This window comes from Terrapene carolina, unplaced genomic scaffold (genome assembly GCF_002925995.2).
Source record: "Terrapene carolina triunguis isolate 2854851 unplaced genomic scaffold, T_m_triunguis-2.0 Scaffold231, whole genome shotgun sequence".
Classification (NCBI taxonomy): Eukaryota; Metazoa; Chordata; order Testudines; family Emydidae; genus Terrapene; species Terrapene triunguis.
Window position 1 is genome coordinate 17,221,258 of NW_020664582.1, and position 17,823 is coordinate 17,239,080.

The following is a 17,823-nucleotide window of genomic DNA, read 5'->3' on the forward strand; positions in this document are numbered from 1 at the left end:
TGAAGTGTTCACTTACTGGCTTATGTATGTTACCATTCCTGATGTCCAATTTGTTGTACTGGGTTTCCTCAGGATATGGGCACTGGATGCAATGGGGGAGGGGGGACTAGGCTTGTTCTCTGTGTAAGCAGTGGGATTTTGGGGAGAAGGGGGGCATGTCAAAAACTGGCAGGATCCAGCTTTCTCCTTCCCCACCTTTCCTCACTCCCCAGGATTTGGCACCAAACCCTCCCAGTCCACGTGGCTCCGGACTCTGAAGCAGCAGCTCCGGAGTGACCCTTTGCACCTAAACTCCAGATCACAACAACGGAGCAAAAGGCCCCAAGGGAGAGGGGCCCAGCCGCAAGCTCTGTGGTCACCGGGGTGCAGGGCGCATGCAAACCTCAGGGCCAGGAGCATGGGGAAAACGAAGGCAGGCTCTGCTCGGAAATCTCGGGGGAGAAGCCCAGCCGCAGCGTCTCCGGCTGCTGCCGCCCGCTCCCTCCGGGGGAAAGAGAGCAGTCGGGTAGGCAAGAAGCCTGCGGCTCCCCGGGAGAGGCCAGGGGAGCCGCCGCTGCCTCCCCCGGCGTTCTGCCTGTTCGATCTGGGGGCGCAGGGGGAGCGCTGGGTGAAGTTTCAGGAGAGGCAAAGCCTGACTTGTGAGGAGGCAGCCAGACTCCTGCTGGACACCTTGTGAGTACAAGGAGGGGGGCACGGACCCGGCAGTCCCCAGGCCCTAAGCTCTTCCTCCGGAGGCAGGGCAGCGCCTCTCCAATTCGCTCCGATGCGGGGCAGAAACGAACCCTACCCCACCCTCGGCGAGCTTATGCTGTCACTGTGGCATGTTGCTGCCGTTTAAGGGCTGGTGCGGATCCATGGTGCAGCTTTGCATGTTGCTTGGGTCCCACCTACATTTTTTAAAATCTTCCCTCCCGGCCTCAGGGGCAGGGCCCTCTCTGAGCGCAGCACCGGTTGGGACAGGATCTCTCACGCCCAAGGATTTCTCTGCAGCCAACAATGTGTCTGTGCAGATTATTTTATTTGCGTTATTTTTTTGTGGCCCATCTGCACGTTTTTGACTCGCTCCTCTGAAGTCAATGGAAGCGGGCCCATGATTGTTAGAGCTGGGGTTAGGACAGAATATTTTTCTTCCCTAGACCCCATCTACCCTGTGGCTTTTGAAGGGGGCTGCTCCCCCTTGAGCTCAGGTGGGTCTAACCACATGACTGATGCCCTGATAGACCTCCTTCTCTCCATCTTTGCGTTCTGTGTTTGGTATAAACCTACAATTCGGTACTTTTAGACAAAGGACATGAATGTAACTATTTATGTAACTAAACAAACCCGCATTAGGAATGCTGATTCCAGCCAGGCGAGTGCTCGCCTGTGGACCTTTGTCAGTCTGATCTGATAAGTGCCTGGTTAATAATTAATTGAGTCAGAAGGGTCATACATCTACAATCCATGCTTCTCTGGGTTTGGAGAGAATGACAGTAGGGCTTTTCACAATTTTCCCTTCACTTTTTGCTTTAGCCATATAAATGACTTCTATGAATCCATGTGCAGAGTAAAATGTGGATTTTACAGGAAGTTAACAGCAAACGTTTTCTTGCTCAATAAGCAAGCCAATACATGGAGGCTAACGAAGCCTTCCAAAAACACGTTTTTTGCAGGACTCACCCAACCACCTTTCTTTTGATTCTTAATGGCAATGCAAATAAGTATTATCTGGCAGTGTTATCCAGACATTTTACATGTAGATTTATCTAAGTGTTTCTAAAATGCTTATCAATTTAATATCTAGATGTTGATTTTGGTAATAATGTGGGAGGCTCATTGCACACATAACCACATCCAGAGAAGTGGTCATGGCTAGACATACAGCAGCTCTGACTGGACAAATATCTCTGCTTTGGATTCAGATTTAGGGGCCAAGTACAGTGTGGGATTTAGTCAGACTACTTAATTATCTTCAAAAAGACTTTATTTTGTATTTCTGCAGTTTCTCAGCCCAGAATCTCGGCCCCATAAGTATCACATTTGCTGTACTTGAAGCCTGTCCATATTATTCTGCAATGTAATATTCCTAGTGTCAAAATTTTTACAATAATAAACATTGGCTTCTGTGGAGCCACAGAGTTTATTTTCTTCCCATGGAATTTATGGGCTGTTACTCTTAATCTGTTCATGTTTCAGGAACCTCACATCAAAGGGAAGTAAAAATCCTCTTATCCTGTTCTTTTTCTGTTGTCTACAGTGACACATCTACCAAGCTCATATTCTAATCCCGCTGTCCCATCTGAACGTGTGTGTAATATCGTTATATTTTTGTTATTCCCATTAATAAATTTGAACAAACTGTCAGTACATGCAATTGATAATATGAAAAGTAAGGGACTTAATATTTTTGCATCTGACCTGGCATGTCGCTTTTGCTAGGTTACCATGGCAAAGTCCTAAGGGAGTGAAAGAAACGCACAAAGCAGAGGATCCTTGAGGCTGTGAGTGCAGCCGGGAGACTTCAAAAACATATTAAAATGTTTTAAACTAATTAAATTCTACTTATCGTCTTTTTTTCCAGCTTCTGAAATGGAAGCAAGTTAGTGATGCTTTCTTTCTAGAAAGAACATCAGCCTGGAGCAGAATTGGTGGGAAAATGGGAAAATTCTATTCTTAATTTCACTGGTGTAATCCTGACATAATTTGACTGAATTCTATGAGTTACTCTAGCTTTACTACTGTAGCTGAGGTCAGAATTTGGACATGTATTTGGGGGAAGGTGGGTCTCCTTCAGTTTGGCCCCCATTGCTGAGTGGATAATGTCTCTGGTAGAATTGACTGTGACGCTACAAAATCTCAGTGCTTCCTTGGCCAACAAGAAATGTCTGATCACGAATCCTCTTTTTGGGTGCATGTGCCTTTGCTCCATCCAGTGAGTACAGAGGCCTGGTGAAGCACACAGGAGGCTGTCACTGCGGAGCTGTCCGCTTCGAGGTTTGGGCATCAACAGATCTGCACATTTTTGACTGCAAGTGAGTGTTTTTTATTTATTTATTTTGCCACTCCAAATCTGAATAGCCAAATACTTTGCCCTTCTCTAGCACTTCCCATCCAAAGATCTCAAAGTGTTTACGAAACAGAAATCCACTGGAAGTTGGTATAGTAGCAGGACAGATGTCTAACCTATTTCCTGTAGGGTGCAGCCCCAGCTGAGTTCAGATCCACCAGTAGGTCAATACTGTTGATTTCAGGTACTGGTTCTGCAACTGCACAATGTGCTGATTGCCAGAGAAAGGAAGGTGCTGTGCACTTCTACTCTCTGGGCAGCACAGTGACAACTTTGTGTTTTCTTTATGCCCTAGCTGAAGGGGTGAGGCTGTGGAAAAAGCTGCAGTTGTCAGGGAGATAACAAGTGCTTGGAAAACAGCTGAGAACAGGGAGACTGTAGCAGTGTTGGGGTTACAGGGATCCTTACTGAGATCGCTACTAGGTGTGTGATTTCAGGCAATTTTAGCAGATTGTTGAGGATGGGATCTGCCTCTCATAGGCCAGAAACAGTAGATGTAAAAAAAGTCAAAGAAATTCCCAGTTTTTAAACTTTGTGGAATACTAGCTATGACCCTAATACAAGGTCCAATTAAATCCAGAAGAGAAATTCCATTGACTTCAACTGCTCTATCTGGGGGAAAATATTAAATGTCCTTTATGCAAGTGGAAATTCAGATCAAAGTGACTTGCTCATTACAATTTGGTAAGATGTGATGATTATTATTACATAGTCTACAACTACTACAGTTAATAATTACACAGACTTCCTCTGTGATCCTGGAAAGTCACTATATCTATGTCTCAGTTTCCTCAGCCACACAATGAAGACAGTAATACTTGCATATCTTGCAGGGATGCTATGAAGCTAAATAAATTTCATGAGATCCATGAATGGAAGGTTCTAAACACATGCAAAGTGCTATATTTAGTATCATTATTAACAGCAATATCTTACATATATACAGAATTTTATTGTGGAAGCATTTTACAAACTCCTGTACATACAGGAATCACTTACCCCACTACTAAAATGTAGCCATATCTGGAGTAAAACATGGCAGATGTTTAACAGGATTCTGCACATCAAGGAGTACAGAATAGCAGCTCCATATGGGAATGCAGAGGGAAATATAGGTAAGCGGAGTGCAAAAACTTACACTGAAATTCAGCTACAGTTTCATGATTCATACCTGTGCTTGTACAAAAATTGTCAAGGTTTTAACAACCAGAAATACTCAGGACCTCTGTTTTATACTTCTTCAAAACAAAATGCTTTCCAACAGATCTCTCAAGGGTGTGGGGTTTGATCCTTTCTTGGCATTCTCTTATCAAATGGAGAACACATTATTACCAACATGTGGTGAGGGATATATATTCAAGCCCTATAAAATAGTCTAATTTCAGTATGGTCTTTCCACAGACTCAGAATTAGTTTCTCTCTAGCCCAGATGTCACTACAAATCTGTTTCCCTTGTTTGCAAAGTAATTAATATTGGTAGCATTTGGATTAAGTTGGCAAACTTTACATGGATTTCTCAAGGCCACAGTTTAGCATTGATCTATCCATTGAGAGTTGTACTGTGGAGAGAAGACAGTTATACAGCTCTCAGTGTAGATAAGCTTACTTTCCATATTACAGGAAAACGTAAGTCTCTAGACTGAATACATGCATACACAAATACATATGCCATAGTTGCAGTCTGTCCACTCCTGTCATCAAACCTGATGTTTGCAATGTTGTAGCCGTGTTGGTCCCAGGATATTAGAGAGACAACGTGGGTGAGGTAATATCTTTTATTGGACCAACTTCCATTGAATCTCTTGTCTCTCTAATATCCACCCTGATGACAACCAGGTAAAAATAATTATAGTTTTCAATGAAATCTAACTTGTTGAGAGCTCTAGGCTAGATATGACTGTTACATTGCAGATTATAACTGCCTATAGAATAGTCATGTTTTTTTTCTTTTTCTTTCCCCTCGTACAGTTGCAGTATTTGCATAAAGAAACAGAACAGACACTTCATTGTCCCGGCTTCCCACTTCAAGCTGCTGAAGGTAGGTTAGGGTTTATGAGTGCAGTGGGTGTGGGTACCTGTCAAGATATTTGATTCTGAAAGATTCAGGTGGTGGTCAGCTTTGTATCATAAATTTGCCTGTGTCTGTCTGGAGAGATGTGAAAAATCCATTTGGATCCTAGGAGCCTGGCTGTATGTGTTTGTTAGCGTGTCTCAGAATGGGAAGTTCCATGTTTGAAAAGTGACTATACCTCTTCAAAAGATGAGGCAGGGATGTATGTACACCCCAGGAGTGGCATTGCCACCAGGTAAATGTGGTTTCAGAGTTGCAGCCGTGTTAGTCTGTATCCGCAAAAAGAACAGGCGTACTTGTGGCACCTTAGAGACTAACAATTTTTGCTCAAATAAATTTGTTAGTCTCTAAGGTGCCACAAGTACTCCTGTTCTTTTTGCAGGTAAATGTGCTAAGTCCATGTTACATTGACGACAAAGAGCATTACTGTCGCACTCATACTCCTAATGGGCTACAGATCTGAGCAAAAGCCCATCGCAATCTGTGTGAGTCTTGACTTATTGGGCTGTGGATTGGGTCCAAGCACATTGCTATAAAGAATTCTGCCTCTATTTTAGATCAGCTTCAGACTCCCTTAACTTGGTTTTTAAATTCTGATTACAGGCTTAACTCCTTTACATTTTAATTGTTACAAGGGCATCTTACAGGTTAGGCTCTTGGATTCCAAGTTTTCTGAGGACTGTAGCTCTTAGATTAATTTTTCTTGGCTTCTAGCACCATTTAATTTGATTTTCTTGTATAGTTGGACGGTCTCAGATAAACACAGAAATTTGTCCACTGCTTCTGGGAGGAAACCCCCCAATTATGTTTACTTTGGAGCATTTAAAAAAAACCTAAGCACTTTATAATAGACCTGCTGTAATAGAGAGTTCAGTGACTGCATTTCAGTGATCGGAAAGTAAAACCACGGCAATTGGTAGGCTTGTCTGGGGGAAAGGTGCATGTGAAAGTAAAGCACAGAGGGTAGGGAAAGGAGATTAATATCTGGAACAGAGCAGCATGCATGCCGTATTCTTAACTCTAACTCACATAAAGACATAGCGGGTGATATTTTAGACTAGTCTTAATTAGGCTTCTGTTTTTGTGCCTGCAATTTTACATTTACTAATTACAAGCCTGTGGAATGTAAGTGACAAAAAATGACCCATTTCTGGGTACGTGGCAAACCTTCACTGTGTATTTTTTTGCCTAGGGTGCTGATAACATAACAACGTACACCTTCAACACGCACCGCGCCCAGCACACATTCTGTAAAACCTGCGGCGTGCAGAGCTTTTACACTCCTCGTTCTAACCCAGATGGTTACGGTAGGTAAACAGAACCGGGAAGAAACCTGGTAGACCTATGCCAACACAAATTCACCCCCCGTTGCACTTGTATAATGACCCTGACGACCACCAGCACTCTGCCAAGAGCAGTAGCACAATAATTGTGCATCATACAGCTTGCTTCTAAAGTACTGAACATATGAACCTGCAACTTTCAATAGCACCTCCTTATTGTGTAAGTCTTAACTGTGACCAGTGGGCCACTGGCCATCTCAGGTTTCTCACCTGCTGCAGCTGTATCGACACTATCAACACCCTCTGAGATTCACTGCCCATGAAACTGAGAGAATAGCTCTCCTTGGCGTCAAAGGGAGAGTTTCTCTCTGTATTTCTCCCTCTTCTCCAGGAATAGCCCCCCACTGCCTGGATGAGGGCACTGTGCGCAGCACCATCATGGAGGAGATCAATGGCAAAGAGTGGGAGAAGGCCATGAAGGAACATAAGACCATCAGGAGCATGTCGAAACCATGATACAGCCTCAGTATCCAAAGGGCTTAGCTTGGAGCACTGCCATTGGCAGGCCACCACGTGACCTCTTAGTTCAAGCTCTCCTGTGCCAGGCTGTTCGGGAAGTATATCTTCTTTGTTTTTTTAAATAAATCTTTCTGTGCTGCCTGTTTTTTCCCTCCTTTCATTTTATATTCAGTTGTCAGACCACACCAGTTCCGTAACCTACCCAACAGCTGGGGTTTTTCCTCTTTGCCTTATTCTGACACTGCCCCTATCTGCAGCAGAGTTCAAATCACATTAGTCAGAACAAGGTTCTTACATCTATTGCAAGACTCTACCATGTTGTCTTTGGCTCGTGCAGACACATCCCAGTTGTGTTATTATCTGGTTTACACTGTGGTTCTCAACCAGGAGCCGGGGGCCATGAGCCGGTTTCAGGGGGTCTACCAAGCAGGACCAGTGTTAGACTCACTGAGGCCCAGGAAAGAAAGCCTAAGCCCTGGAGAAGCCTGAGCAATCTAGCTTCACGGGGCGCCTTGTGGCATGGGGCCCCAGGCAGTTGCCCTGCTTGCTACCCTTTAATGCTGGCCCTGGCTTTTATATGCAGAAAACAAGTTGTTGTGGCACAGGTGGGCCGTGGAGTTTTCATAGCATGCTGGGAGGGACTCAGAAAGAAAAAGGGTGAGAACCCCTGGTTTACACAACCGTACTACATGAAATAACGTCTCCCTACCCAGGGAAAAATTCTGCTGTTACACTCGTCTCTCCCTTGATTTCACTGAAGTTACTCTGGATTTAGAGCTATACCGGGCTGATGCTGGCATTACAGGCTTAAGTTGAGCAAGTTCTTACGTACGTGTTTAACTTTCAACACAAGAGTAGTGCCACTGAAGTTAATGCATATGTGCTTAAGTGCTCTGCTGAATAAGCGGTCTGACTCATGGACTTAAAGATAGCTGTGTGTAGGGTTGTCTAGTGCCGGCTCTGCAGCTCCCATTGGCCAGGAACCGCAACCAACGGGAGCTGCGGGTGTGGGTGTGAGGGCAACACATGGAACCTCCCTGGTCGCCTATGTGCCTAGGGGATGTAGGGACCTGGCAACTGCTTCCTGGGAGCCGCAGTAAGCACTGCCGGGACTCAGCACCCTGAACCCCCTGTCCCAGCCCAGAGTCCCCTCCTGCACCTAAATTCCCTCCTGAAGCCCGTACCTGTACCCCCCCAACACCATGCCCCAGCCCTGAGCCCCCTTCTGCACCCCAAACCCCTCATCCCCGGCCCTACCCCAGAGCCCACAGCTCCAGCTGTAGCCTGCGCCCCCTCCTGCATCCCAAATCCCTCATCCTCAGCCCCACCCCAAAGCCTGCACCCCTAGCCAGTCTTCACCCACTCCCGCACCCCAACCCACTGCTCCAGCCCAGAGCCCCCTCCTGCACCCCAAACCCTGCACCCCCAGCCAGAGCCCTCACCCCCCCACACACCCCAACCCCATGCCGCAGCCCGGTGAAAGTGAGTGAGGGTGGGGGAGAGCGAGCGATGGAGGGAGGTGGGATGGAGTGAGCGGGGGGTGGGTCAGGGGGCGGGACAGGGGTGTTCGGTGTTGTGCGCTTAGAAAGTTGGCAACCCTAGCTGTGTGTTTAAATACTGAGAGTACAGTTCTGCCCTGGTATCTTTTTAATAGCTATGTTTGGGAGGGTGTTATGATCTGAGTAAGGAATTAGGAGCCAGGAATTTGAGCTCTGATCCTGGCAGTGTAATGACTTGCTCTGTATCCTTGGGCAAGCTGCTTATCCTATCTTTACACTAGGGTTTATAGTCTTTATATCCCTATCTCCCACAGGGGCGGTGAGGAATAACTCGATGATGAGTGCAAAGCGCTGCGTAAATGCTGAGTATTATTTAGTTTGCTCTAGTGTGAAAGTCCTCCTTTAAGATTCCAATTATTATGAAAATCTCTGTGTAGATTTAAAAATTACAAACAAATATTTGAAAATTGGCCTGTCACTTACCTGCTGAATCTGTGGGTTGCAAAACCCAGAACCCAGCACTTCCTCCTGGCAACTAAGAGGAAGGGGGCAGCTTTTCAAATGGTGCATCTGGAATTTTTATGTCTACATATTTATTCTGTCAAAGAACTGGCTGGCGCCATCTCACTTGTCACTTCATTCGTACACCCTGCACATCCTGGTGAAAAACAGCTTATGTTCAGCGGATCTCAAAGACTTTGTTTGGAAGCAGGAATAAATACTAGTGTTTCACGAGGTACAGTCCAGCCGAGTAAAGCTCGTATCACAGGGTGGCTTGGAGGATCGAGATGGAAAGAACAGTAAGAGTTCAGTGCAATTATATTAGTCTGTATAATTTTTAATATTTTATTCCTAAAGTTTTGGCATTTTAAAGTCAAGAAACCAGCCCTCCATCAGCAGGAACTGGCTGACTGACAGGCAGGCCTGTGCGGTTCAGTGTTACAGCCTGAGGGCTGTGAGGATCCTGGTTCAAACCCCAAGGGACAATGTGTATCCCAGAAGGTGGAATTCTGTCCTCTTCTTGAGGCATTAAAGAAACAAGAGCTTTCAATAGTGTTTGGTCAGGCAGAGCCTCTCTTCTCTGGTCTCTCAATACCCCTGGAAGTGTGTATGATTCTCCTTCCCTTTATAGAAGGCAAAGTGAATTGATCACCATGAAGCGTGAGAACAGGATATAGGTGTGGCGGAACCAGAGAAGCTGGCTGTGATGGCACCGCATGGCTCTCTAGAAAGATAAAAATATGCGAGAAAACATTAGACCTTCCAAACCCATGCGGAAGACAGCTTTCAGGGATTTCTGTAAAGTTCAATACTAGATTTACAGTGAAATCTGTCTTCAGTGACCCACCAAAGGACCAGCACAAACACAGCTTAGCAGTGGTGGGATTCTCACTAAACTCAAACAATCCTATACTGGAATCATGATGGGGCTATTTTCAAGTGGTTGCATATGACCAGAAGTTGCTAGTTGAGGCCCATTTCATGTATTTATGACATGCCACTTGGAAAGTAAGTGTCAGTAGGAAGGTCAGGCTCAAGGTTCTAGCCACTGTTGCTTGAAATATCAGAGGAATTTTTGTACTTGGAACTTTCTGTTATTACCCTCACAAATACGACAGTGCTGTGGGTGTTACTTGTAGATTAGGAGCACTGTTTGCTCTGTAATGTTTACTTTAATATAATGTGGAGGGAGTTCTAATCATATGGTGATAAGAGGTTTCTTGACTAGAATGTATAGAGATTTCACACAGCAGAATAACCCAAAGTTTGCCCAAAAGACAGGGCAACTTGCTAAGAGCCTGCTGCCACAAGTAGTCATACAAGACAGAGAGCAGATCAAGATAGAATACTGCATGCTGGGAACTGTAGTGTCCACAATCCACATCACTGTATCAAATATAAGAGTGCACTCTGGCCACCCAGGGTGTAAGAGCTGCAAAGCTGCCCAATCCCACCATCTGAACGGCGTACAAAGCAACTTGTCTTGACAAGTAAATATTCCTAAAAGCAAATCCACTGATGCTTCATAAATCAAAGACTGATTATAAATAAATCAGAAATCAAAGAACTAGTTAAATTCATGGAGGATAGGTCCATCAATGGCTATTAGCTAGGATGGGCAGGGATGGTGTCCCTAGCCTCTGTTTGCCAGAAGCTGGGAAAGAGCGACGGGGGATGGATCACTTGATGATTACCTGTTCTGTTCATTCCCTCTGGGGCACCTGGCATTGGCCACTGTTGGAAAACAGGATACTGGGCTAGATGGACCTTTGGTCTGACCCAGTATGGCCGTTCTTATGTTCTTCTGACTGTTTGAAATGTGCCAATTACACTCCATGTGCAGTATATATATTTTTAAGTTCTACATGCATGAGGCACTTTTGGCTGAAGCCCTCACAATGATTCTGAAATGCTCAAACAGGCTGGGCAGGAACAATGCATCTCACCTTGGCTTGTTCAGACTCCTCCTTTGTTAGTATAAAGAGAACATCCTGGGACTGGAGGCAGCTAATGGGCACATCCAGGATGGAGATGTACTTCCGGAGGAGGTTTACTGACTTGAGGGTAAGGACCCGGCACCCTGAGCAGAGCAACAGGAGAAAGAATGCAAGACAACAAGATGATTACGAGCTCACAGCATCACGAGGGTAGGCAAAGCCCCCAGCCTCCTGTGTGACAGCCCACCAGGAGTCCAAATTCTGTCAGAACCTACTTTTGTGCCGTGTGAATTTCTATTAAATTCTGTTTGCTTCTTAGCTATTCTGCTGAGAGCAAACTTGGATTCCCAAGAAGGAAACCTGGGTTTAAAGGGTGGATGCCTTTTTATGACAATCTAAATTATTTCTGAACTTGTTTGGGCCCAGTCCTGGTCCCATGGGAAGGCCCTTTGAATGCCAACACTGTATCATTTGAAGGTAGTTAAACAAGCAGCCCTCGGTTCATTTGACTGTCCTTCTAATCCAATTTTCAACATGCTTTGCTACAGAAATGAGTGTTTTCAGGGTCCAGGAATGACTGCATGAGATATTAACACAGGCAGGTGATTACATGTTAATAGGAGCTCAAAACCCATCACTTGGATGTTTGTCATGCAGGGGGTGAAAGGAGCATGCAGAACAGATTCAGCTATGGTTCATTTATTTCCCCTGATTCTAAGAAACCTTTGAACTCAAAAGTTAATTGCTAAATTTCTTTCATGGCTAAATTGTATTTATTGATGAGCTCAGCTGATGGTCCCATTAAGGAAATGTAGCTCTTTGGGAAAGTGCCTTGAGATTTCCTGACACTTCAGAAGCTGAAGTTATTATGCGCCTTACTTTAGACATTACTTTGAGTTTGACAGATGAGAACAGTCACATTGTATAGACATAGTAGGATCTGCAATCAGATGCATTGCAGCATGCCCCTGCAATCTGAATGAAACTCTGAAGGGAGGGTGCAAAGGGAGGCCTGAACTGTCTCAACATCTGTATCATTTTAACTCCAGGAGAACCCAAGATCACACATCTAATACAGCTTCAGTTGGAGCCTGAGGTCCTTCTCCGTTGTCATTATGTTCTCACGGGGCACAAGGATCACAAAGTGAACATGAAGCAACTTGATGGTTCTCAGACAAATGGGACATGATGCTGAAATCCAGGAGTGGCTCACTGTTCTCTGAGGGAAGAAGTTAGCTGAGGTTTGACTGGCTCCAAGTCAAGGAGAGAAGAGGGACCCTCCTCCTAAAAGTCTCTAGGGAACGTGCATTCGTCATTCTGTGCCCACCAAAGTAGCTGGGAACTTGGGGTGCTGCCTTTGTGCTGTGAGTTCTCTAGACTTAGACAGACACATATTACTTACTAAGGGCCTGGTGCTGGGGGTGCAGAACACTCTGACTCCCACTGATTTCACAGGATCAAGCTCAAGTTAGTTTCACTAAAACCCATCATTCTAATGCAAAAGTGGCTCAGGTCCAGGGTGGGAAAGCAAGAGCTCTTGTTCATACACTGAGCGAGCTATCTGTGGAATTCCTGGAGAGGGGCAGGGGGAGAAGCCACACAGAGGTCTCCGAGGTGTAGAATGAGGGGAGCAGCATGCTGATAAGACATTTAGAAGGAAGCTGTGGAATATTCTGGGCCGAGGAACAAAGAATGGAGACGGGGCAAGACCTCCAACTTTCTCCAGCCTCACAAATGAGTCGGTGCATATGGTTGCCCCTGGCCTATTCCTAGGAGGGGCACCAACCCACTTTGCTTTTATTTCATCAGAGGCCATCAGTGAAAGAACATTGTACGTTTTCTGGAAACCTCTCCTTCCAGCACCGCCTCCAGGCCCCTCAATTCCTCTTCCTCCCTCCAAAAGAAAGGTGAAGGGATTTTCCCCACCTTTCCACCCCATAATCATAATTGTTCCTGCTTTTGCATTAGTCACTGGTTATTAGATGATTTTTGCCTAGATTATGACCAAAGCTTGGCCAACACAATCTAACTAGATCAGCACTAACCTCTCCCAGTCTTCTTTCTGGAAGGGTTTGCAGCTGGATTGCTCCTGAGGGGTTAGTCACTGGCAGGCTTGACAGAGCAGAGATGGCTTTTAGCATTACCTTCTGCAGCTGCAGGGGGACAGGGCTGGCGGGTCAGAGGGCAACAGCAGGTTTCCATCCTGACCCAATGGTGCTAGAATAGAGAGTGACACAAGGTATGTGATCTGGAGCTTTCACAGAAGTGTCACATCAGTTCACCTGGCTGCAGGCTCTGACCTGACGGAGGAAGTCGGATGTTACCAGATAAGCCAGAGTAAATATTGTCCAGAAGGTGATCGATAGTTAATATTGACATTAGAAAAATAGCCAGGTCATAAAGAGACATTTCCAGCAGATGGCGCTCTCCAATGATAATTGTAGATGGAAGACAGCACCCATCAGATACAAACTAGTGCTCCAATTTACCAGATGGCAGCAAGCTCAGAAGCCTGCCTTTCAGCACATTCATCATGTCAAAGCTGTACCATGTACCTGGTCCATTCCTGTTAAAGTGGCAGCAATTCAGTGGAACACCGGCCTGTTAAAGGTCACTGCGCCTTCTCTGCAGCAGGTGGCTGGGGAAGGGGTGCAGGGGCCTGTTGTCCTACCAGGCAGCTTACAACTAGGCCACGTGGAAGTATTGGACACCAGAAGCCCTGAAACCTGTGTGCCAGGGATACTTTGTACCACTCCCCTTCCCTTGCACCAAAGACATTGCCCTTTGCTTCCCAATTCCTAGCAGCTGGGAGGGCTCACTACCTGCTACTGGAAAGCAAAATCATTGCAAGTGAATTTAGTACAGGTGAAAGGTGCCAGTTTGCTACCCTACAGGCTGAAGTCCTCTATGCACAGAGCGGGAACAGCTTAGGCCGCTGCAATTTAAGCTTTAAGTAAAGGAGCTGTTTGCGTTAGCAATCCGACCAGGGTCATGAGGCACCACCAGCAGAGATCACTTTGAATGAGAAGAAGAGATGAAACGAAGCTGGTAGGGAATGTACAGTCCAGCTACAGATGGGAAGGGCTCAGAGACTCAAAGCCCTTCCTGCCAGCCAGGGTAGGAGAAAGGGAATGTCCAAGTAGAGCTATTGATGGGCCTGCTCATTTGACACCCTCAGGCGAAGTCTTGTGGAGGAGACGGTTGTGACTGTGACCCCAGGGTAGATTTAAGATTATTAGTCAGCTGCTTTACCAATTGTCTGGGTTAACATGACCTCTCTAGCTAGCGGATCATCTGCTGGAGGTCTGAAGCCCAGTCACCTTGGCTTTCTGTTTCAACAAATGTATGCAACAAGTGTGCCTGGAATGAAGTAGGCTCTTAGCAGAGCTATCTCTGACAGGGGGCTTGCATTGCTTCTGCTAGATGTTAGTACACTGGCTCTTCTGGCTGGGAGCTGGTTATAGCCAGGAGGTGGCTGTACCATGGATATGTGCATACCAGCTGTCCCCAGCTCCTGAATCAGGCCTACTTGCTCAGAGCTGGCCGGGAGGACACCGCTTCAGTTTAAAAGCTACCTGCTATGGCCACACTCGATATGGGAATTAGGAAGCAAAGTAGGATGCTCGGGGTACTCATTTGCATACCACTGCCCAAAATGCCCTCCTAGCTCAGAGGATACAGCGAAAGACTATTTGCAGAATGATTTTCTGTGGGCTCTTCGATCCCATGAGCTTACACCGGTTCAACGGCACACAGGTCCCAGTTCCTGGCAAGGGAGCATTCACAATAAAGAATGCTCCAGACAGCCTAGGCAGGCCCCGACGTCACTCTCATTTCATTAAGTCCTTCTGATGCATGGCCCTGCATGCCTGCCAGATCAAATTATAAATACCGGGAATTTCAATGAGACTGGAACTATATTTGGAAAGGCTTAATGTAAGCAGCAACATGGGAGCTCCCTACTCCTTTGGCATTTGTAGGTCATGTAAGATGTGATGTAATCAGAGCAGCTAGCCTCATGCATATCTTCAGAAGCCCACTGGCGCAGCCAGAGAAACTGAGGCGCCATCTATGCTGGTTTTACACTGGTTATCTGAACCAGTTTTAGACACAGTCTGTCTGGCCTGAGAGGGCAGGGCCAAACCATGCTTAAACCAAGCCTAGTCAAACTCATTAGCCTGTTGAAGTGGGTTCATCATAGATGGGGTCTGACATATTTGCCTCCTTGCAGCATGGCAGTAGGCACTTGCTTTTCATTGTTCCCAGCACTTTGCAGCTACCCCCGCTGCTCATGCTGTGCCCAATCTCTGGACAATACTCAGCACACACACTGCTCTTTGCCCATTTAAAATGCGGCATGGATATAGCCCCCCAGGTCTCCCATGGGGAGAGGGCAGTGTGAGCATTCCCATTCGCAGATGGGACACTCAAGGCACAGCCAGAGGACGTGACCTGACTGTGGCCACAGAGTTGCAGAGTCAGGATAAAAGCGTAGGAGATTCTGGCTTCTGGGCCCACGCTCGCTCCACTACATGGGTGACCTCAACCTTTAACCACTCGGGAAGCAAAAGCAACTCTCTATGACGCATCCACAACCCTTCTGATCCACAAAGGATTTGAGATTAGGGTAACGGCAGCAAAGTGTGGATGGTTTTTGGATGCTGGGTGGGGATGACCGGACTGGCTGGGGATCTGCATGCCCTGGGGCAGAGCTGACTCCTCCATGAGTTCCTTCCCAGAGCAGATCACTGGGAGGAGTGGGGGAGAGATCAGGGCTGAGGATCTGCTCTGGGATTGGGTAGCATGGAGTAAAAGCAGGAGGGTGGTTAGGATGCATGTTGCTCTTCCTCTCCTCTGCTTTGGCTACTGCTGTCCCACAGTGTGGACAGAGGCCTTTGCTTAGACCCCTGCTAGCCAAACAGTATGACGGACCATTCCTCCAGTTAGCATCCATAGCACAGTTTTAATATATGCTTCTCATACTGCCCACGTTGGTGAGTGAAGCTGACCTAGGATAATATAGCTAGGACTGCGTTTAAACTTGGCTATAAAACCATTCTCAACAACGATGTCATTGAGTTAGAGTTCTCCATCTGTTTGCATTGCTAAAGCCCTTTTCACCTTCATGACTAGGCCTAATATTGTATCTAAAAACAGACAAATCAAAAGAACTGGAGAGTGAGGCAGAGGCCTGGAAACAGCAGCCATGTGCTCAAAGCAAGAGGCCAAGAAGCAGAGCTGGTGTCACACAATCCAGACAGGACAAACACACAGGGTGAGAAGAGGGTGCCTTTGAGCCTAACCCAACTCCCCGCCTGAGTCACGCTAATGCCCAGGCCCAGAAGAAGGGACTGCACAGGAGCGTGAGCTCAGGAAAAAGCATGAAAGAGAAATCTGCAGCTGAACTCCCGGTTGCATTTGCATTGCAAAGAAGAGGTGGATTATTCCAATGGGGACTTGGACAGAACATGCAAGTCAATAGACCGATCCTGTCTGCAGTGTCACTGATGCTTTTGTTTAAACGTGTGTGACGTACCTTCAGGTAACTTCCCCTCTGACTGCAGGGACCTGTGAATTGAAACAGAGACCATGGTGAACATATGCCAAGGCCACGCGAAGCCGTCTTTAAATATGTATAAGCACTAAGGGCTACATCACACACAACCGAAAACTCACAATGCCAGCCCCTAAAATAAACTTTCTGGAGCAGACACTGGATGTCCCAGCTCCCACTGACCCTGCAAGACAGCAGGTTTGGTTCCCCGCAAATGATTTTGCTCCTAATCCATCACTACTTTCCTTGTCCTTACTGCTGGATGGCTGGTGGGGCAGGGGACAAGCCCTCCCCACCTACAATATAGGAAACTCTGCAAGAAGCTACCAAATACCACTTGTTCTTTAGGGTCCTGTCTCTAACGACCTGGGACACTGGCACCCCTCTAGCAAGCCCTGCTGTACAGAAGACTTGCTAGGGAAGTACTAGCCAGGTTTCCCCAGCCCATGTCGACAGGACTCTGCATATTTAACCTAATCACGTCACTCTGTCCACAAGCGCAAGTGTTTGAACCCACTTCTGTTTCCATTGTTCGAAGCAGCTTGTGAACAGACACTGGTTCTGGCCTGGCCCAGAGTAGCTGCTCTCTTTTTCACTCAGTGACAGAGTCTGCGGGTTCAGTGACTTCGTTCTGAGGAGAGGTGCCCTATAGAGAGCCCTGCAGACAGTTATCCTCTAGTTATCCAAAGAGCAGAGACAGCACGGGCAACCGCAGGACAAACTTCCCCCATGCTGTCCCCACAGTGGGCCTCAATCCCAACCCAGAAGGATTTCTCAAAAGAAAAAAAGTCTTTAGAAAACAGAGCAGAGGGGGCCCAGTTCAGTGGAGATCTAAACAGTGGTGTTATTTACATCAATAAGTCCGGGTGGGTGTCACATGCTGAAGGAGTGGGAGGGTGGTTAGCCTCATTCCCCTTTAACGTTCCTGTTTTTCCTGCTACAACTCTGCCCTTCCCCCTCTGTGTGTAACTCACAACAGCTTACACTCATAACACCATTTACATCTCCACTGAGTTTGGCCCAGCCTGCTGGTTGCTGGACCTGTAGATTTCCAGTAGATGGCAGCAGGAGTTACATAGCTAGGCTTGTTCTTGTTGAAGGAAAAACAAAATAGAAAATGGACCATTTGGGTGAAAAAAAGGTTATTTAACCCTGTGTAATATTGAAAGAGATTGTTATCGTCTCTTACTGGTGCATTTCATGTGTAAATCAACCTGGGCAAAACGTACATTGTATGTAAACTACATTGGGCCTCTAGTCATTTTCAAACTATGATTATCTCTAGTTACTGGTTAGTTTCGAGGAAAGGGATTAGCCATACAGGCATAGACAAAATAGGAAGCGCTGGGTGATGAATACACAAAGCAATTCAAAGCAAAAGTCAAGCCAGAAATGCAGGACATGGCAGTAGTC

The 17,823-nt window shown here is 46.4% G+C and overlaps 2 protein-coding genes across 2 annotated transcripts in view; one reads left to right on the forward strand and one right to left on the reverse strand.

Moving 5' to 3' along the window:
• Positions 1-245: 245 nt before the first annotated feature.
• Positions 246-7,064, forward strand: CENPV (centromere protein V). The gene is made up of 5 exons (XM_024218501.2): positions 246-672; positions 2,913-3,011; positions 5,015-5,084; positions 6,310-6,424; positions 6,792-7,064. The coding sequence occupies exons 1-5, from the start codon at positions 398-400 to the stop codon at positions 6,914-6,916; spliced, it is 684 nt and encodes a 227-aa protein (XP_024074269.1). The 5' UTR covers positions 246-397; the 3' UTR covers positions 6,917-7,064.
• A 2,430-nt stretch (positions 7,065-9,494) lies between these two features.
• The window catches only part of PIGL (phosphatidylinositol glycan anchor biosynthesis class L), a 74,910-nt gene continuing 66,581 nt past the window's right edge, over positions 9,495-17,823 (reverse strand). The window contains 3 exon segments of the mRNA XM_024218495.2: positions 9,495-9,643; positions 10,866-10,999; positions 16,393-16,424. Of these exon segments, the coding sequence (XP_024074263.1) occupies positions 9,545-9,643; positions 10,866-10,999; positions 16,393-16,424 (265 nt within the window). The 3' untranslated portion in view covers positions 9,495-9,544.